This window comes from Ascidia mentula, chromosome 3, assembly GCF_947561715.1.
Source record: "Ascidia mentula chromosome 3, kaAscMent1.1, whole genome shotgun sequence".
Taxonomy (NCBI): Eukaryota; Metazoa; Chordata; class Ascidiacea; order Phlebobranchia; family Ascidiidae; genus Ascidia; species Ascidia mentula.
Window position 1 is genome coordinate 10,237,897 of NC_138568.1, and position 20,301 is coordinate 10,258,197.

Consider the following 20,301-nt stretch of genomic DNA (forward strand, 5'->3'; position numbering starts at 1 on the left):
TGTGTTTTTATTGCATTACATTAACTCTTTCTCCAAACTATTTTGATCCTGTCTGTTTGTGTCAAAAAGTCCCCTTAGTTTGTTTATGACCTACTTTTGTGAAATTTAACATTTTTGCTGAATTTGTAATTTTTTAGATTCTTCACTCTGTGCTGCTTGCCATTGAACCTTTCATTGTTGAATACAACGCAATATTGGAGCAAACTATTACCTCCACAGTGCTGGCCCACCGTTCAACTACCAAACTGGCTTACATTCTTTCTACGATTTTTGTTGAAGTTCTTAGCAAAGGTTTCTGTCCACCATCTGATGTTGAAGAGGAATTATCAGGTGTGATTCCTCTTTGATTAGAAAACTTGTTTAAGGTGTAATGCTTTGGAATTACATTACACCAACTTTCAATCTGATCTCCTCATGTTCATTCTCACTTCCTGTGCAACAACACATATATTTTGTATGAATGCCTGAACAGTGAACTTAAAATCTAACTAAATATTTTTGTGCATGTGGTTCCAAAATGTTTTGATGCTGTTAGGTCTCAATGTCTATGCTAAGAAAATTGTGATGTTTTTTCAGCCAACAAATGGAAGTTAAGTACTATAATTTTGTCTAGCACTTCTACAGCATCAAAACATTTTGGAAAAATTTTGTCTAGTAGTTCTACAGAATGGGTTCTAAAAAAACTTGATTGATTCCAAATTGCACATGAATTCATTTCTATACAACATTTGCCAGGTGATAAAGGTGAACTGAAAGAAGTGGAGGATGCTGGTATAGGGGAAGGTCAGGGTGCAAAGGATGTGAGTGACCAAATAGAGGAAGAAGATCAGGTTAATATTTTTAATTTCTATATGTGACTTTATAACTTCTGTTTTAAATCCTAAGTTGTTTGCTTCAAAAGGTTTTCAATCGAAATGTAAATTTTGCCTGTACTTCCAGGCATCATCAGTATTGCCAAAAAAACATAAAACAAATCAGTTTAAAACTGAATATTTATGTTCATGGGTGAAATATATGTGACATTTAAAAACCTTATGAAGGAACAACATAGGATTTAAAACAAGAGTAGTTGTTTATATCCCAAATGTTGTATTTAAAACAATCGGTTTAGTGTTAAAGTCTTGTCCGAACATGCGCCTGTTTATTTTTAAACTAAGGTTGAGGATACCCCTGGCACAGAATCAAAGGATGATGAACACGATGACGAGGAGGACATTCCTGCAGAAGACAATGCTATTGAAATGTCAGAGGACTTTGAGGGCAAATTACACGACCCAGAAAAAGCAGGAGACGATGAAAATGATCAGGATGAGAAAAGTGATGATGACATTGAAGAAGTAAGTTTTAAATATTTGATTTGTATTCTTTCTTTTTGGTTGATTTGTAATGTTTATTAAATTTGTTGAGGCAGTGGAAATTTGTGTATATTTTTGTGGTATATCATATCAAAAAAAGTCTTGCAGTTTATTTTTTTATTATTTTTTCTTTGAAGAAAGTTGTATCAGCCAATAAATAAAAAAATCAGCAAGTTTTTTTTTTCTTGCAGGAATTAGATAAGCAAATGGGAGAGCTTGGTGATGATGCTGATGCAGACAAACTGGATGAAAGGATGTGGGGATCTGATGACGAGGAACATGAAGAAGAGGACATCAAAGATACCAAAGAGGAAAAGGGTGCTGGAATGGATGCTGTGAGTTTCTTTCTCCTCACCTTATTTAATAAATTATAATTATTGCAAACTTGTTTATAAACCAGCACTCATTCTCAATATATTGCTCAATATTTCCAGGGACAAAGTGAGTTAGCTGCCAAGGATGAACAGATTGGTGATGAACAAGGTGAAAAAAATGAAAAGGAAAAGGAAGAAGAGGAAGCAGTTGATGAGAAAAAACTTGGTGATCAAAGTGAATTTGATCCAAACGAACGGTATATAAGTTTTTAATAACCTTGTGTTTATGTAAATATATATCTAATATATATTATGGCTTGTGTATAAGCTGCAGACAGATGGCCACTGTTTCGACCTAAAAGGTCTCATGAAACACAATAGAGCAGCCGTCTGCCCGATCGACATTTTCAGGTTTATACAGAAACTCAATACAGTTATCAACAAACAGCATGTTTCAGTGATCCAGTGTAGTTTCTATTCCCTTTTTCATTTTGTGGTGAATTTGTGTTAGTGATGACCATCATGAGGAGGATGCCAAGGACGCAACTGACGAAATGGAAATACCTGAAGATCTTAAACTGGATGAAAATGAAAATGATGATGGTAACTTTTGAACTAAAGTATTTTTTGCTTTCATGAACCCGTTTTTGGTTATTAGGGGAAGAGGAAAATCACACCGGGCAAGATGATCTGGGTGCTATGGAAACAGAGGAGAACACAGTCGATGGCATGTTTTACCTCTTTGTTAAATGACCCACCTAATTGTTAGTTTAATGTAACAGTATTCAATTAAGATTTGCTGAACTATTTTAATGTGCAACTAAACTGCACTTATTAATTAAAGAAAACAATTTGCAGAACCTGATGATTTGGAAAATGATTCAAAGGAGGATCAGACACATGATGAATTGGAAGAAAAAGATGAAAATATCACCGATGATCATATGGTGGAAGAAATGCAAGATGAGACAAACTTACCATCACCAGAACAAAGTGATGTGGATGATGTTGATGAGAAAACGTCACAGGAAAAGAATGAAGAAGCTCAGTCGAATGAAGTTGATGAAAACAAGGAAGAAAACAAGGTTAGGATATTAGTCTTTGATTTTGCGACATTTATTACAGAACAGATGGTATGTTCAATGCATCATGTTTCAAGTAGTTAATGTGTGTTATGTTTTGTTAGGATGGTCAGGAAGATATTCCCTCGCAAGGAAATGAACTTCCTGTGGAGGAAGATGTAAACACTGATGAAAATACAAAAGACAGAACATCTAGGTTTGTTTGGTCACATGTATTATTTGATATGCAAAACTCCCTCTTAAAAACAAGCTCCGTCGGTTGCCCAAAGATGTTTAAAGCAAGGGCTGTTTTTTTTTCAGAAAACAGCCCATTGCAACAGAGGAAAATGTTCAACAAAGTGAAAGTGCCACGGAACAAGTTACCCAACAAACAAAAGAGAAAGGTATTTTAATATTTAGTGTTTTATATGCTGCTCCTAGAGATTTTAAAGGGTCACAGGTCAAACAGTATTTATGAATAAAAACAATAAATAAATATTAAGAAAATTCGGCTATTAAGTAATCTTAGTTTTCTATCACAATATTCAAGTGAAAATCGATGTCTTCCACATGAAAAAAAATTAACAGGTATCGATGAACAAAGTGCTGGTGCTGCGCCATCAAGTGAGCAGAAATCAGAGTCAGCAAGTGACATGATTGCACAAAATGCAAGTAATGTTGAACAAAATGACATGTCATTGGAAAGTGAAAGAAACATGGGAAAGTCAGATTCCAAACGCAGTTTGGCGGACGCAAAGGTTTGTTGCCCCCTTCGTGTGTTCCATTCTGCTTCCAGAATGAACCTCTAAATTATGTTTCTTTTTGTAATTTTTCTTATAAAAAATGTTTCACTGCAAAGTAAACTTACATTATATGTATAAGCAATGAAGCCAATAATGTTGTTTAGTAAAATATTTCAACAGTGCAGTTTTGGTTTGATTTACAACGACTTTGCCAACTAAATAGCCAAGCAGTAGCCATATTCATATTGCACCAAAAAAAATAAATTCTTTGAGACTTATTATACATCGGTAAAGATCTGAAAATGTACATTTCGTTTGTTTAACTGCGGATTCTTCAATACTTTAGGATGAATATGTAAAGCGGGTTCGCACTGTAGAGAACAAGATTGAAGAAAGATCAACTAAAAATCCCGAGAAAGTTGAAGCAGAAATGTACATGCATGTAGAGGACGAAAGCAATGGGTAAAACCGGCTTTTCGGACATTCTTCAACATTTTGCAAGCGATCTAACATATTGAATACATGTATACACAATTTATCCATATTAATCATTTTATTTTAAACCAACTATTCATTACTATAGCTTGTTCTATTGTATTTTTCGTGTTTTTCGCGATTATTTTATTGACGATAAATATGTCGTCGATTTCAGATATGACCAGCAAACATTAGATGCAGCCACCGACCAGCAAGTTAACGAACAGAAACCAGAAAATTACCCTGAAAATGAAGATCATTCAGAGGTTTGAAAGATTCTTAAGATTATAACACTTACAGGTAATCAACTGTTTGTGATCTTGTTTTAGAATAAAGACACGAAAGATATGACAGACGAGAATGCAGAACTTCAAGAAACAGTTGCTGCGGATAATGGGGAAGAAAAAATGGAAATGTCGAATTCAGTATCACAAGTAAGATTATTAAAAAAAACGTTTTTTAACTTAGGGGTGATTGTCCCTTTTTAGCGTACTAAAGTGGTCCGAGTCAATATATCGTAGGTATCGTATCTCACTGCACATTTCCCAAGTTACAGAGCTGCCGCACAATGCATGGCGAGTACAAACGACGGCTAAACATTTTCCAAACTTTTATCTGTTTTTCACTTGCAAAAAACATGTTTGGCTGTAACGAGTGGGTCATGTCTTGCGACCTTTCACAGGATTTATTGCAAACGCATGACACGAAGAATGCGGAAGAAGAGCTTTGTGAGACCGAGCCACACGAAACTAAAATGGTTAAGAGGGATTTGGCAATTTCGTCCATTCATACAAATCGTAAGTGACGCATGTGGCAAACTAATAAAGACTGGCGCATTGATCCTGCTTTATTGTAGTTGAACACTGGACACCATGTGAACAGTTCACGTCTTTCTCACATGAAGAGATTCAGGAGATTCGCAACAGCATGGAGAAACAGTTACGCGAAGCTGAAACAAGTGATATTTTGTTGCAGGTAACAAACAATGGCTTCGCTGTCAGCATATTTGTTCCTTAATCACTCAATCGAATGAAGCTCAGTAAACGTCCCAAATAAAAGTGTTTTAGGGGCAGAGCTTTTTGGCATCACTATATCATATATGTTTATTTATTACTGTGTCCAAATAACTTTTCTTTATTTTTTGTTTTCATTCCATGTTCATATTAATCCTGTGATGTAAGTGAGAGTATTAAAGGGAAATTGCAACGCTTGCCAATTATCTCTTTAAAACTAGCATAATCTGGCCCTTGGTTTGGCATCGTCTTTACATCAAATATATCCAAATACTCTTATACAGATTCAGAATAAGCAACTTGTGATGGCTTCAAACTAAATCGAGTTTTCTAGAATAACAAATCAGCTAACATCGGTCTGAGGCTTGTTGCTTTCAATGAAATATATTATGTATAAGCAATAGAGCCAATAATGTGGTCGGAACAGTGGCCCTGTCTGCAGCTCGCTGCAAGAAATATATTATTACTTTTAAATATACTGCTGCAATATTTGATCTACATTGTGAATGAATCTGTAGTTGCTAGCAAATTACGTTTAAAAACATTTTTGCTATGTCTGGCCTGCTCCAGTCCCATTTCAAAAATTATTTAAATTATTTTAGGAGTCCGAGAGGCTTTGGCAACAATATCTTAGCCTCACACAACCTTTATCTCAGCAACTCAGTGAACAGCTTAGACTGATTTTGGAGCCGACCCAAGCAGCTAAACTAAAGGGAGATTACAGAAGTGGTCGTCGCCTCAACATGAGGAAGGTATCAAACTAATCATTTCTTGATGTGTAGATGTTGGGACCAGATTTGTAAGTCGGGCTTGTGGGGTTTATGCCGGTTCGAACTTCAGTTAAAAATTGGGCAGATTGGGTCGGAATTAACATTAAGCCACATTTGTGTTGTAATTACACTTTCTTTATAAACAGAAGAACATGTGGTGACGTCATTATACGTAGACAGCGCCCAAGTATTTTTTTGTGAAAAAAATGTTTGTGTTGGTTTGCACAGGCAATCACGAACTAATGTAATAAACATTTAAAATATTATCCCATCAATAAAATATGAGGTGTTTACAGGTGATTCCATATATAGCGAGTGGATTCCGAAAAGACAAGATTTGGTTGAGACGCTCAAAACCAAGCAAGCGAGCTTATCAAGTAATGCTGGCAATGGACGATTCTTCAAGTATGGCCGACAATCATACAAAACAGGTGAATATTAGCGGCATTTCAACCAATATCTATACCAAAAAAATGTTTCCTGATCAAGTGAAAAGTTTTCTGCAGGAAATTATAGTTGTATTTACAAAGCTGAAAAATCAAATACAATCAATATTGGTATTTATTGCAGCTCGCTTTTGAGTCGCTTGCGGTTATATCATCTGCCTTGTCGACATTGGAAGCTGGGCAACTAGCCGTGTGCAGTTTTGGGGAAGACACGAGGATATTACATGACTTCAATCAACCGTTTACCGACCAATCCGGCGCTTCGATACTTCAAAAGTGCTCTTTTCAACAAGAACAAACCAAAATTGCAAAAGTACGTATTTAACCAGTTTGTGTCGGTTTCAAGACACTTTAAACAGTTAAATACTTTAGAGGCATTTGAAAAAAGGAATTTGTGGTTTTGTCTGCCAAAAAATCCGTTTAAACAAACTATCATGTCGAAAAACTTTGCTTTTAGCTCCTAGAGGCAAATTCGAAGTTTATGAAATGCGCTCAACTGAATTACACATCGTCGGCTGATCCAAGGGTTTCCCAACTTCTTCTCATAATATCAGGTACAATCCAGACTAACATTGCCTATTATGTCACTCAAGTGCAGTAAAAATGACCAAAAATTAACCCAGTTATTTATCCATTAATTAAAATTTTGGTAAAAAAATGCCATCGTTTTTTTTTTCTTTACGTTTTAATTGCAAGACCTTTTGTAGATGGCCGGGGAATGTATATTGAAGGGCGGGAAAGAGTCGAATCCGCTGTACGAGCTGCTAGGGATTGTGGAATATTTATCGCTTTCGTAATTCTCGACAACCCGAGTATGAAAGATTCCATCTTGGACATTAAAGTTCCCATTTTTAAACAGGGAGGCCAGGTTAGTGCATCGACATGCTATTTCTAAAATTAAGCCGTTTAACGTTCAATTGTGTGCATACAAATGATACCACAAGAAATGCTTCTAAAACCAAATTTAATGAATTGCTTCTACATTTGCCATGGAATTCAATTTAATGTGAGCTGGAGGCAATTTGGCATTTTGAGAGTTCATATTCCTACAAAAAATTGAATCTAACCGAGAGAAGAGGTTGGAAATAAAAACTTTGTTTTGTGCATTTAGATGCCGGAAATTCGATCGTACATGGAAGATTTTCCTTTTCCTTTTTACGTTGTGATTCGTGACGTAACCGCTTTGCCAGACACCCTGAGTGAAGCGCTCCGTCAATGGTTCGAGTTGGTCACCACTACCACTTAACATCCACTGCCTAATTCTTCCTTTTCTCATGGATTTAGGCGTACTTCGACGATTTCTTGTTGCATCACTGGGAGTTGTGTTTTTAAGAAACGTTTGTCGCAAAACGCCTTTTTTACAAGCACTGTATCTAATCAACCACTGATATGCAATGCGCAAAATAGAAGGCAGAGGCGGTGTAAAATGATTTGTTTGTTTTGGATTCAGCGGATATGATCAGAGTTACACAAATAACGTTTACGCGGAACAAGTCGTTCGCCATACGAGCACGTCTAATAAAATAACTTATGGTAACCACATTTGGCCATTCAAACCGTCCTCCGAGTGGACTAGGCCTACAAAATAGAGTTTATCCAGCAAATAGTCTAACGCCGTTTTGCAGAGGAAATCGAAGCTAACTCAAAGTTGCATATCTGTGTGCATAAAAACCAAACCAAAAACTTCAAGTTGGCCTAAACCACCCACAATAAAACTAGTCAAATTCGCTTTATATGTTGGCCAAAGGGCCCATGACTCCTCCCAAATATGGATGGATTTCCGGTAAATGTTCATAATTTTTAAATAGGCTTTTCGTTCAAATAGATACATAGATGAAATAAGACATTTACTATGCTTTTTAAAGGGATATATAGGCCTATTTATAATGCAAGAAAACTGACAGATTTTAACCTTTAATGTCGATAACCGCATATAAATCAGATATATGGTGTGTTTCCTTTTTGCAAACGTGAGTCCCTGCAAACCCACTGGAAATAAACGTTTCCATGCTAGCGGATTTGGTGGGAATCGTCACAACACAATTGCATGCAAAATCGATTAAGAAGAACCTCTTTAATTTACTGAATACACTAATGCTTCAGATAGCGATCCCCATCTCACAGGATTGAAGAAAAGGATGCTTTTGATAAAAAAAAAATTATATTTGTTGCAAAACCGTTTTAACGCATGACTGCCCAAGGAAAACAAATTACAATTTGCTTTCAGTTTGTGCTCGTGGTGATCTACTGGAAGTATCTGAACTGGTGTTTGGTAAAATAAAACTTTCAGGATGCCAAATAGTGCAATTGCTTTTGGAGTTGCTGTTGCAACATTTGCCATAATTATAAACTTTGCCTTGCACAAAGTGGACGAAGGTGTGTAAATGGTGTGATTTTCTTGATGTATTTTTAATGTCTGTCCACCATGTTTGCATTTGAATTTTGCAAAAGATTTTTTTTGAATAATGTATTTTCAATATGGTATATTTTGAATGATGTCTGAGGATATAATTGTTATTTTTTACTTTAAGGTCATGTGGCTGTTTACTACAGGGTAAGAATATTTTTTGTAAATATTTATTTATGATATTGGTATGATTTATACATTCAAGGCATGAAATCTTAATTTATTTTCTGTAATAATTGTTATAAACCTTATCAATAATGTTAACTGTTGAAAATTTTTCAATTGCTGTGTTAAGGGAGGAGCTCTTTTATTATCGACGGCTGGTCCTGGCTATCATGTTATGTTTCCATTTATCACAACCTACCGAACAGTACAAACAACATTGCAGACAGATAAAGTTAAAAATGTACCATGTGGAACAAGGTAGCATACATATTTCACTCCACTCTTATGGCCTTTGATACTGTCCCTAAAATGTTGTATGCATTGTATTGAGAATTATTATGTGCGATGTAGTAAGAACTGACTCTGCCAATAATGCTGACTTTTTAGAAAAACAATTAATTTGTTTCAGTGGTGGAGTTATGATATACTTTGACCAGATTGAAGTTGTGAATATACTGTCTCCTGCAGCTGTGTATGAAATTGTTCGTAACTACACAGCAGATTATGACCGGGCACTGATTTTCAACAAAGTTCACCATGAACTGAACCAATTTTGTTCTGTTCATTCCTTACAGGAAGTCTATATTGCCAAGTTCGGTGAGTCAGCCACTCTGGTGTCTGAGTTATGCGAGTTTTTTGTCAAAATATGCTGACTTGGTTTACACAATGCACAATGTTTTAATTTTTTTCTTGCTATTCCAGTAGCTTTGTTTTACATGCACAATATCATTATAAAATATAGAAATTGTGTGCTAAAGCATTTGTATGGTAATGGTTAACAATAATATACATTAATACCAACATTTATCATGTAAATTGTTACAGATCGCATTGATGAAAATTTAAAGAGGGCATTGCAACAAGATCTGACTGAAATGGCTCCAGGTTTATTTGTCCAGGCTGTAAGAGTGACCAAGCCAAAAATTCCTGAGCTAATACGAAAAAATTATGAGCTTATGTAAGATTGATTTCTTTGTTATTTTATGCACAATATGCATTTCGTATTTATGTTATTTTTACTGATACTTTGTTAACATCATACGACAACTTAATCAATTTTTTAAGTTTGATCGTACAATAGTGCAATTGTTGTTTAGGGAAGCAGAGAAAACAAAATTGTTAATTGTAAACGAAAAACAGAAAGTCATTGAGAAAGAAGCAGAAACTGAAAGAAAAAAGGCAGTGATAGGTATTTCAAACATTGTGCTTTGTCCAGATAAATTGGTTTGTACATTCTAAACACACTCTAGTATATAGATCTGTGTCCATTATCAAATTTTTCCACCACTTGTGTTTTTTTTTATTGTTATTTTCTCTTTTTTGCATGTTATTTATTTTGAAAGGTATCTTATTTTGTGGTTAGTCTGCCACACACTTGCTACAATTTAATTTAAAAATCTCTTTGTGCTTTAGAGGCAGAAAAAGTCGCCCAAGTTTCAAAAATTCAATTTGAACAAAAGATAATGGAAAAAGAAACACAACGAAAAATTTCTGAAATAGAAGGTGAATGCCATGTAAATTTTAACCCAATGGTAAACTATGTTGAGTTTGCAATTCTAACTTGTTATACAAAATGGTTTAAAGTGAATCTTGTCTACATTTGTAACTTCATCATGGGGGTCTTCAGTGTTTGTGGTTAAAACAAATGTTGTAAGAGCAAAATGGAGAACAACAAACACTTATCCAGAGATAAAACATATGCTTTAAAAACCACAATGAGTGGAAGAGGAAATTAAATTTGACCTCACAAGTGTTATTTTGTATAAGCACATGATAAGGAATCCAACATACTTTTATTTGGTAATGGAGCTCTGTCATGCAAGGAATATAAACTTAAAAATGCAGAACAATTTAGAGGTGTATAAAGATTGTATGATAATTACTATTATAAAAGTAACACAAATTCGTTTGAAGTTAAAATCGTCTAATTTGATCAAAATACATTTGTGAGTGTTGTAGCTGATTGAATGACAATCATCAACACATGTAGTAAATTTGTATGTTTATGTTTTAATCCTAAATGCCACAGTGGAAAATATTAATATGGTTTCATGTGGTTTGTGTAATAAATTGTCTTCAAACAGATCAATCCCATCTTGCAAGAATGAAGGCGCGCACTGATGCAGAGTGCTATAAAGCAACTAAGGAAGCTGAGGCAAACGGGGTAATAAATTTATTCTTGTGTATTGAGTTTGTTAGCAATATCAATTACCAAGATCACCTTTCTTTATCACAACTTCACACCAGTCAAAATGTTATTGTTTTCTTTGTTTAAAAATTAATTCCTTTTTCTTCATCAAAGTTTCAATTATTCTGACTAATTTTTTTTTTGTTACCTTAATTTTTCCCCAAAAAGCTGGTAAGATTTTGTTGTCTGTTTTCTCGTGAACTTCCAACTTCTGTGTGACCTGCCAGTGTGACTAGAACTGGCTTGGTCGGCAAAGAGGTTTAAATGCCAAACTAAATGCCATGAACAGCATTCAGGAAATTATATACATTGTGACCTGTGGTATGATTGAAATATCGCATTGTGATGAGTCGTACATTCGCCCAAATCCCACACTGAATCACCCCAGTAGTATGATATCTGGCATTAGATATTGTAAAATATGAATCTGACAGTCTTCTGGTGAAAAACAACAAATATACACCTTTTTTAAAAAAAAGATTGTGTTTTCCCACGTTTCGCCTGTACGAACGAGTAGGCTTCTTCAGAGAATAAAACAAACACAGTAGCAAACCCACGGGCAATGAAATTAAGCAACGAAAAAGTACAAAGGGGCACAACAGCCAACCATAGGTGACTTTACTCCTTTTTAATTGGCAAATTTCTGTGATGAACCTTCGAGCTGCTAAGAGTGTCGATTTACTGTTTGAAAAAGATTGTGGTTTCTGACATTTCGCCTGAAGTAAACTTTATTAATTTGTCAATGGGTGGTTTGATAAATGCACTGTATGTCAGTACGAATTTAACTGGGAAAAGATCTAAGCAAAAAGTTTGCAATTAATGCATTTTTACTATGTTATATGCAACTTTTTTTATTTTTTAGAAAGGCTGTGATGTCATTGTAACTCATAAAAAAGAAACTTTGCTGCAAACAGTTTCATTCATCCCAGCATAATTTGAATTCCGAACTTTATGACCATGTTTTATGAAATAACATTGCAAGTTTGCCTCTCTTTACTTTCAGTGCGCACTATTTTATTTTTTTGCTAACCCTCATTCTGTTGCAGTTAAAACTGACACCTCAATATCTGGATCTGAAGAGAATTGAAGCAGTTGCACAAACTACAAAGATTTATTATGGACCTAATATTCCCCAAATGATGTTTGATAGTTTTAACACAAATATTCCTCTCCCAAAGCTGAAAGAGACAACAGTAAGTTTCCACAATGCTGCATATTTACAGAAAAATACATTTTGTCTCACAATTTTGTAGGATGAATTTGCTCCAATGGAAGAACTAACAAAATCTTCAACCACAGCTAAAAAATCTCCCTAAATTCCAGACCAATCGGGTAATATTTTTTGAAACTACATTTAGTTTGACCAACTAACCCATGGTTACTTTGTTGTTTGTGTTTTTTTGTGCAATCAGTTAATTTACCCAATGATGCCAGCTTATTTTAAAATAGCATTCCTTTTGGTATTAATTTAAAATCCCCCAAAAATGTTTTAAAATTTCTCATGAATAATTACTGCAACACTAATATTGAACAATAAGCAGCTGTAGTTAAACAATGAAAATCATTCCATGCCAATTGTACTAGAATGGTACAGTCCATTTTGACACTCTTTGTTTAAACCTGGATTGTTGGCTCTTCGCATGTTAATGCTTAGTGAGACTATTAGGCCAAATTGGTTGAGATTTACTGCACTGGCAGATGGTTGAGTCAGTTATGCAAAATATCCTCTTTGATTGTCGCACAGAAATAAGTTGTGTATTTGCTTCCACAGAACACAACATTCATTTGTGTGTGTTTGTTTTCTGGTTGTAGTGGTAAAATAGTAATGTAATTGTAAAGATATATAAAAAAAAAACTGTCGTGTTGATTCCAATCTTGTTTCATTATTTTCACATAAACAAGTTCTGCCAATGTTTTTAGAAAATTTCAGTTTCAACCGAATAACAATCGAGAAATTGCTTTGTTCAAATCGTATTTGTAAAACACCTCATCAAAGTGCTAATTACCTGTGCTGTGTTTTTGAATTTAAAGTCGAATGCCTTTGTCTAATCACCATTGAGAGACCAACTTAAACTTTTAACAAGTTTCTAAAGTGACTATTCGTTTATACTCAATGTGGCTCTTATTTCAAGTTTTGAATTTTGTTTTGGAGCAAATTTAGATATGCAAGTATTGTGTTTCTATCTTCTACAATGTCACTTTGCTGTTGGATGTGTTTTAGTCAGTTTATGGGCATTGACATTGCCACAATGTGAAATAATAAAATCATTGATAAAAAAATGTTGAATTTTTTTAAGACTGTTGTTCTCATGTTGGATTTGGGTCGAAACAAGTTGAAAGAAACGGAGTTTTGGGTAAATGCACATGCTAAGAAAGTGTTAGGATGTCAACCCCTTTAATGGCAATTTTGTTTCAACTTTTAAGGAACATATTATCAGTGCAACAACCACGCACGTAAGGGCAACCTGGTTGCAAGTCATCGTTATGTTGTTGTTCCTTCATCTTACAGATATTCTTCTATTGCCTTGAGCGTGCAATCCAAGCAACAAAACGCAAAGAAAGCAGTTAATTTGCAAACAGGAAATTGTGCAAGTTACACATTTTTAACAGTTTTGTTTTCTGTAGGTATTCATACGGTTATTACCTTTCCTCTTAACGCTTATTCCGAATTTGTTATTGCCATGCAGGACAATCGAGGGACATATTTAAACTAAATGAACCCATAGCAACACAACACGGATATTTTTCTAGCGCCGTTTGTTTTCGGTAAAAGGTCAACAAACAATAATCATCCATTAAACATCTCGTTTTTTTCTGTGCGAACGTCCGCCGCAAGCAACCCCGTAAAAAACTCCGTGTTGGTTTTCACGGCAAGTTTCTTCCGGCACCGGAGGGACGAGAAAACAATCTTCCACAATCTGCTGGGTTGCACGGCGAAGTTGTTTGGCATTCCTCCTACACTGAAAAAGGATTATGTTTGAGTGAAAACTTAACACATATTTTTTTGGAAACTTGCCATAGGATTATAGAAATTAAAACCAACCATCGAACCGTGACATGCATTAGGTGCATTATTTAGGCTACGCATTTTTTTAATTGCTTTTATTTCCAGGGCATAGGCTTTATAGACTAACAGGTACCAGGTATAAAGGCGCCGTATAAAAATAGATCGGGGCATTTTTTGGCCACTCTACTACCTGTTACAAGTTACCAGGTAGAGGTTATTAGGTGACAGTCAAATTTTTATAATTAAAGCAACGGGCAGACTAACTTGATTTAAATATGAAAAATCACACAGAATATTTTTCGAGTGTTGAAGATGCGAACACTAAATGGAACTTCCGAGGGTCGCCTCTATGCAGCACAGGGTGTATTTTTAATACGTTTGTTAAAACTATAACCTCCTAATTATTGTAAATAACCCTGATAGCATCTACTTTATGTATGATGCCGCTAAACTGCGAAGATAATAGATCAAACAAAAATATTCGACTTTATAAGCGTTGGCCTCCATTTATAGGAGCTTTGTAAACTTATGGTAAGTTATTATCACAGAAAGTACAAATTCTTTTTGCATGCAGTAAATAGGATAGTTTATCATGTATTTTAAAAAATTGTTGTACTCTAGTTTTACCTCGGCTAAATCCTTCATCACTGAGATGCAGTCGCTCGACATAGGTGGCGGTAAAGATCCGTTTGTAATGTCACACAAACATTTTGGAGGATCTTTTGTTTCCCATGCACGTATCGGTTTTCTGTGTATTATGCAGTGTTAATAAAACCCGACTTGTAATTGGACTCCATATTAATTGTTGTGCTGTTAACCGCGGGAAAATAGTTCTCCCTTTGGCGTGAATAAGAGAAAGCAGAAATAATACCATGCTTTCGCATAGCAAGGCAGGATCGCCCCACTGCGCAGGCCCGTTATATTTGGCAATCACAGCTCTAATATTCTAATCATAAGGTTCACAGGCTTCGCAGCCAAGGCATTGCAGCCTAGCTGGATCAGCCACTTTTCCCGACAAGTCGCAGCGAGATCTGAAAAATCAAGCTCCCGGTGAGGTTTGAACTCACGACCGACCATGGTAGAGCGTTGGGCCTGAATAGCCCAGAGTCGTGAGTTCAAACCGCACCGGGAGCTTGATTTTTCAGATCTCGCTGCGACTTGTCGGGAAAAGTGGCTGATCCAGCTAGGCTGCAATGCCTTGGCTGCGAAGCCTGTGAATCTTATAAAAGAGAAAGTGTACGCTTGGCATCGCCCGTGTTCATTGAATGAAATAGGCCTGATTGTTGCATGGAGATGTTTCAGTCGTTATAATTTCGACATAAGATACTTTAAATTTCCTCGTACCTGGGCAGTACTGCGTTTGCGGCAGAACATGGCGATGTTGTCTCTTTGCGACCAAAAGAATTAGATGATTTGCTAATAGGAACTTGTGTTGGTACGCCGGTGGAATCCTTAGTACAAACCTGGACATCAATGCGATGTGTATAAATTTATGTATAGCCTACAAAATGATTTAAGGAATAGCCTAAAAGCTATTAAAACGTAGCTTGGTTCGAGACTGATTTCTAGTAGGTTTAAGAAAATGCAAGTTGATAGTTATATAATTACTCTCACCAAACAACTATTACTGCCTTTTACTTCAACCACATGCTTGTTTTCAGGTTGTACGCTTTTTCGAATGACTCCATGTTCTTCCTTCTTGGACAAGTAACTACGCTGCTTTTGAAGACCTCCTCTGTTACCGGCGTATTGTAACATTGTTTGCTGCAATTTTCACAAGAAATAATTTGTAATTTCCAATTTGTAACCATCAACTTAGTATGGCAATATATTCATTCTAGTACTTAAAAGTACATAAAAATAAACACAAACTTGTGAGGCAAAAAAACTGTCTTGCCTGTTCCATGGTTTTGCGCGCATCTTTAATGTGGTGCCGACAGCGGTTTGTTGCTGCAATGATATCTGGACACATGTCAAGGACTCTCGCTTTTTCGAAAATCGTGTTGCTTAATTTGTTGCGAATTTTTCCCATTTTCTGTAATTTTGCTGTCATTTAAGCAGGTTTTTGCTTTGTACAAAAATACGCACCTGCAGCTGCTCACGAACAACCTTATACTGTGTACGCAATTTACTTTGGGCAACCAACATTTTGGTGCGATCCAAGCGCACGGTGTCACTTCCGCGTTCCCATAAACTGACCATAGTGTCGCGGGCCCGGTTTTTTACGAGACGGGGACGCTTTAAAACAGCTTCTTGTCGATTGGAACTTAATTCAATGTTTAACTGGTCCAAACTTCGGGCAAGTCCTTCTCGTATCTGAAACAAAAAAATATGAAAACACACAGGTTAACTAAGACTTTACCAGGATTTACTAGGGTAATTTAAGGCTCTTCTGGCAAAACAACTCATTTGGACGACGTTTCGGTCGTTACATTACCCTAGTAATATGCCTGGCAGCATCAGCAGCAAAATATTTGCCAGGATTTATTTTGCACACGTTATTTTGTTTTACGATATTAGTTACGCCTCGTCAACAAACCTTTAACAAAGACTTTATTTCTTCATTTATTCTGTCAAGCTTCTCACGCAGGTTAAGAACAACCACTCGCAACTGCCGCATATATGTGTGCACTTTAGAGGCACTTGCTCCTGCGCCTTGATCGACGTGGCAGCCATCTTTCAACGTGGTCATCAAAGTATTGGCCTGCAGATCAAATCCTGCACTTACTTGGACAGACCATTTTGTAGAAGGTGGACATAAACCAGCGCTATTGGGCATTTTTTTGTGAAATTATAATTTGAAAAGCGTTACTCTGTCTTGGCCTTAAATGTGTGAAACGATTGTATGATAATAAATTTCGTTTGTTGCGCAAGAAAGTGTTTTGTTACCGCATAAATTAATTATTTGGAACTTTTTTGCACAGAAATTATGACGTCAAAATGATACAATAGTTAGGTTCTGCCTGGTGCTGCCGGGTCACGTGACTAATTACGCACGAGTGCCTTGTTGAAACCAAAGTTTCCCACAGAAAGTTGAGAATTGGTTGAGCTGTTCGTAGTTTTACGCATAATTAAACTGGCAGCCTATGGGATTGTATATTATTTTCGGCTTTGGCGTAAGATTTGTGAATCAAAATGTGCCAGATATATTTTGTCAAAAAATATTTAGGCCTATTGACACTAGTTTTTTGAGGATTAGAATGGAAAAAGGCTGAGTTGTTCGTTGATATAACTTGATTTCATTTAACCGCATACAGACGATAAAGTGATATCAAACTGTAAATGGCCTAAATTGTTAATCACTGTTTGTTTTACAAGTAGGCTAATTCACAAGTAAAACATTTACATTTATAAATCCCATCCCCGCCAGTAAATTGTTCCAGGTTAGAAAACACAAAACTTGATTGGAATTTGAAGCAACCAATCCTTATAGAATTTTTTAGTTGAAACAAACAAAATATTACTGACTATCCAATTTGGTATTTTGTGAAATGTCCACATTGGACAAAAAGAGTGCTTCACCATCTGGTGAATTGAAGCAGAAAGAATCACAGGAAAACAATAACAATGATGAAAATTTGGTTGTTGCCAAGAAGGAAGAAGCTGTAATTGAGCCAGAAAAGTACATTAAACACCCACTCCAGTGCAAGTATGTGCAAAAGCAGTTATCTATAAACTGTTGTTTGAAAACATTTTGCTGTTTGTGACAAAAAAAAACGATTATTTGCAGGTGGGCCCTTTGGTTTTTCAAAAATGACAGAACAAAAAAATGGGAAGACAACTTGCGCCTTGTAACAAAATTTGACACAGTGGAAGATTTTTGGGCGTAAGTAAAATGATTTTGTCTGCCTTTCTTCCCTCAATGACAGCACAAGTGTGGTTCGCCCTGACTACTTACCACATTATTGCCAAAATGATTCTCCTTTCCTGAATATTTATGTGTTTAAAACCTAAATCCAGCTACAGCAACAGTTTTAAAGCCTTTTTTTGTTTGCATGCCAAATTTTTTTTACTGCATGGAAAAATTGTTTGGCATGCAAATGTCTAAACAGAAACAATTAACAGAAAGCATTAAAGACGTTTTATCGTTTTCATTGCATGCGTGCCTTGGGGTCGCACATGCAAAAAGATTTAGTCCTGCATGCCCAAAATCTTGCCTGAAACGGCCATATTCTGCAGACTAGGTCAGGGTCAGGATGACTCTGTGTGTTTCTTTACTGGGTTAATATTTTTTTTTTAACTCTGTGTTTATACTGGTAAAACAAATGTGGTTACTAAACTTTATGTTGTGTTGTGTAATATTACATGTATTTACTCGTTTGGTAAAATTATGTATAAACACCAAGTTTCAAAAAATAAATGTGAAACTATTACTTTTAATCTTAAGCAACTTTTCAAATGACTAAATTGTTTTTTATGTTTTAAGATTGTTTAATCACATACAACTGTCAAGCAAACTTCAAAGTGGATGTGACTATAATTTGTTCAAGGTAAAACTATTAACACTTTTGTGTCAACTTTATATGAAAACCTTCTCAATGCCACTGCACTGGTAGTACAGTATACATATTTTTGCATGTAGTACACAGTTGTGTGGCCAGCCAAATATATAATTTTGGGGTGTAAAAGATTTTGCTTAAAAAAAACATGTCTTTTTGAACAATTAACTACTCATATGTTGATAATATGTACAATAAAAAAACCTGCACTTGTGGTTCCTGGACTAGGATATGTGGAAGGGGCCATTTTCGTCCTCTTGACTACAACAATGATAGTTTATGACAACCAAATGTCATAATTGACTAAATTTATCCTAATTTAAAAAAGTATTTTGCATAATTGTCAACAAATGACTTTTTATGATATCGTGTAGGATGGCATCCAACCTATGTGGGAGGATGACGCAAACAAAAAGGGAGGCAAATGGATGTTGCAACTAAGCAAACAACAGCGAGCATCAGATCTTGACAAAATATGGCTTGAAACGGTTGGCTGAATTAAATTTATCAACTTTAATCACTCTTATGAATTATAGTGTTGATTTTTTTTTCAAAAAACAAGTACGTTTTTATCCTACCACTTGTATGCAGTACAAACACCTCCAAAACTAGTAACCCCTCAAAATAAGTAGTTACATAAAAATTATTGTTTCTGACAGCTTTTAGTATTGATTGGAGAAGGATTTGGCCCTGATTCTGAATTTGTTAATGGTGGTGTTGTCCAAGTGCGCAATAAAGGTGACAAAACTGCTATATGGACGTCTGATTGCAAAAACAAAGCTAGTGTTCTTCATATTGGGTAAGACAACATTGATTCTGAGTATGTTTTTCCAAAAAAAGGGTTTATTTAAAACAAGACATTGTTTTGTAGTACATGTACTAAAAATATATTGCAATTATGTCTTGTTTATTATGTATATATATCCTTATTGTTTAAAGTGGATTATAGTGCATTTTTTTGTTTAGTTATTTAATTTCTTCATGCTTAAGAATTCTAAAGCACATAACTTTTTTTTCAGTGAAGTGTACAAACAGCGCCTTGGTCTTCCGAAGAAAGTTACAATAGGATTTCAGGTATTTGCTACACAAAAACACAAAATTATGTCAGCTCTCGGTATTAATCATCTTAAAACATTTTCATTGCAGGCTCATGAGGACACAATGAGCAAAACAGGATCTACTGTAAAAAGTATATACCATGTATGATGCAATCCACAGCGTGTTCCACAAACCGTCTCAATTGATATGAAGTACACTGCAAATAAATAAATTGTAAAAGTTTTTCTGAAATCAATTGCTTTACCAAACTGTTTTTGCCTCATATGAATTTCCATCTAAAAACATAATTTACTGTTTTAAAGCGAACAGTTAAAAACCCTCCTCAATTAACATCAGAGTCACGTTTTTGCTGCTGTATTTATTGTTCATGAAGTTTGTTTAATTTGTGGTGTATTGACACCAATTTTAAGGCACGGGTATGGTAAAAACACCAGTTGTGTTTTGGGTGTTGGGAGACTTATTAATTTTTTGTGCTTAAACATATTTGTTTGCGATGTTTGGGTATTACTTGCAGCCTTTATTGTGCCTCTTCGAATATTTGGTGTTTTGTTAAAGTTTTTCAACGAACTTCTGTTCCAGTGCAACATGCTTATTAAAAATTTGTATATCCGCATGACACAATCCAATAGGACTGTAAACAAGTTGCGATTAATACCTGTCAAAATAATTCGTTTTGTTGGCACATAACTTTTTGGTATTCTTGTTATTTGCTTTCTGAATGTGCAGAATGCTTTTCCTGTGCAAATTGTTGTTTTTCGCGTGTTTAGAAAATTAAACTCCTGTGTAAAGTGTACAAG

General features: G+C 35.4%; 4 protein-coding genes across 4 annotated transcripts in view; 3 read left to right on the top strand and 1 right to left on the bottom strand.

The window, feature by feature from the left end:
- The window catches only part of LOC145896148 (midasin-like), a 39,399-nt gene extending 31,807 nt beyond the window's left edge, over nt 1–7,592 (top strand). The window contains exons 83-104 of the mRNA XM_082985008.1: nt 138–330; nt 736–830; nt 1,158–1,337; nt 1,547–1,690; nt 1,790–1,926; nt 2,181–2,272; nt 2,328–2,396; nt 2,528–2,754; nt 2,856–2,947; nt 3,052–3,134; nt 3,319–3,488; nt 3,820–3,935; nt 4,126–4,216; nt 4,280–4,384; nt 4,633–4,747; nt 4,807–4,925; nt 5,566–5,715; nt 6,030–6,164; nt 6,304–6,492; nt 6,637–6,733; nt 6,887–7,047; nt 7,291–7,592. Coding sequence (XP_082841134.1) covers nt 138–330; nt 736–830; nt 1,158–1,337; nt 1,547–1,690; nt 1,790–1,926; nt 2,181–2,272; nt 2,328–2,396; nt 2,528–2,754; nt 2,856–2,947; nt 3,052–3,134; nt 3,319–3,488; nt 3,820–3,935; nt 4,126–4,216; nt 4,280–4,384; nt 4,633–4,747; nt 4,807–4,925; nt 5,566–5,715; nt 6,030–6,164; nt 6,304–6,492; nt 6,637–6,733; nt 6,887–7,047; nt 7,291–7,425 — 2,895 coding nt within the window. The 3' untranslated portion in view covers nt 7,426–7,592. The remainder of the gene's footprint in view (nt 1–137; nt 331–735; nt 831–1,157; nt 1,338–1,546; nt 1,691–1,789; nt 1,927–2,180; nt 2,273–2,327; nt 2,397–2,527; nt 2,755–2,855; nt 2,948–3,051; nt 3,135–3,318; nt 3,489–3,819; nt 3,936–4,125; nt 4,217–4,279; nt 4,385–4,632; nt 4,748–4,806; nt 4,926–5,565; nt 5,716–6,029; nt 6,165–6,303; nt 6,493–6,636; nt 6,734–6,886; nt 7,048–7,290) is intronic.
- Nucleotides 7,593–8,407: 815 nt separating this feature from the next.
- LOC145896140 (erlin-1-like) lies at nt 8,408–13,203 on the top strand. The gene is made up of 10 exons (XM_082985001.1): nt 8,408–8,555; nt 8,711–8,733; nt 8,882–9,009; nt 9,161–9,348; nt 9,577–9,709; nt 9,849–9,940; nt 10,165–10,254; nt 10,836–10,915; nt 11,986–12,132; nt 12,193–13,203. The coding sequence occupies exons 1-10, from the start codon at nt 8,471–8,473 to the stop codon at nt 12,253–12,255; spliced, it is 1,029 nt and encodes a 342-aa protein (XP_082841127.1). The 5' UTR covers nt 8,408–8,470; the 3' UTR covers nt 12,256–13,203.
- A 531-nt stretch (nt 13,204–13,734) lies between these two features.
- On the bottom strand, nt 13,735–16,725 carry LOC145895581 (uncharacterized). The gene is made up of 7 exons (XM_082984382.1): nt 16,486–16,725; nt 16,035–16,262; nt 15,844–15,981; nt 15,561–15,710; nt 15,291–15,409; nt 14,574–14,694; nt 13,735–13,899 (listed from the first exon to the last, which is right to left on the bottom strand). The coding sequence occupies exons 1-7, from the start codon at nt 16,723–16,725 to the stop codon at nt 13,735–13,737; spliced, it is 1,161 nt and encodes a 386-aa protein (XP_082840508.1).
- A 282-nt stretch (nt 16,726–17,007) lies between these two features.
- LOC145893844 (eukaryotic translation initiation factor 4E-like) lies at nt 17,008–20,294 on the top strand. Its single transcript, XM_082982209.1, has 7 exons — nt 17,008–17,595; nt 17,677–17,772; nt 18,373–18,436; nt 18,820–18,933; nt 19,105–19,244; nt 19,465–19,519; nt 19,592–20,294. The coding sequence occupies exons 1-7, from the start codon at nt 17,438–17,440 to the stop codon at nt 19,649–19,651; spliced, it is 687 nt and encodes a 228-aa protein (XP_082838335.1). The 5' UTR covers nt 17,008–17,437; the 3' UTR covers nt 19,652–20,294.
- Nucleotides 20,295–20,301: the final 7 nt, after the last annotated feature.

Excerpts from the sequence above, each read along its gene's own strand:
- LOC145896140 (XM_082985001.1), top strand. The coding sequence starts at position 8,471 with ATGCCAAATAGTGCAATTGCTTTTGGAGTTGCTGTTGCAACATTTGCC. Across the intron at positions 9,010-9,160 it reads AATGTACCATGTGGAACAAG|TGGTGGAGTTATGATATACT; the intron begins GTAGCATACATA and ends AATTTGTTTCAG. Across the intron at positions 9,710-9,848 it reads CGAAAAAATTATGAGCTTAT|GGAAGCAGAGAAAACAAAAT; the intron begins GTAAGATTGATT and ends ATTGTTGTTTAG.
- LOC145893844 (XM_082982209.1), top strand. The coding sequence starts at position 17,438 with ATGTCCACATTGGACAAAAAGAGTGCTTCACCATCTGGTGAATTGAAG. Across the intron at positions 17,596-17,676 it reads AAACACCCACTCCAGTGCAA|GTGGGCCCTTTGGTTTTTCA; the intron begins GTATGTGCAAAA and ends GATTATTTGCAG. Across the intron at positions 18,934-19,104 it reads ACAAAATATGGCTTGAAACG|CTTTTAGTATTGATTGGAGA; the intron begins GTTGGCTGAATT and ends TGTTTCTGACAG.
- LOC145895581 (XM_082984382.1), bottom strand. The coding sequence starts at position 16,725 with ATGCCCAATAGCGCTGGTTTATGTCCACCTTCTACAAAATGGTCTGTC. Across the intron at positions 15,982-16,034 it reads TTGTTCGTGAGCAGCTGCAG|AAAATGGGAAAAATTCGCAA; the intron begins GTGCGTATTTTT and ends GCAAAATTACAG. Across the intron at positions 15,711-15,843 it reads CGCGCAAAACCATGGAACAG|CAAACAATGTTACAATACGC; the intron begins GCAAGACAGTTT and ends TGAAAATTGCAG.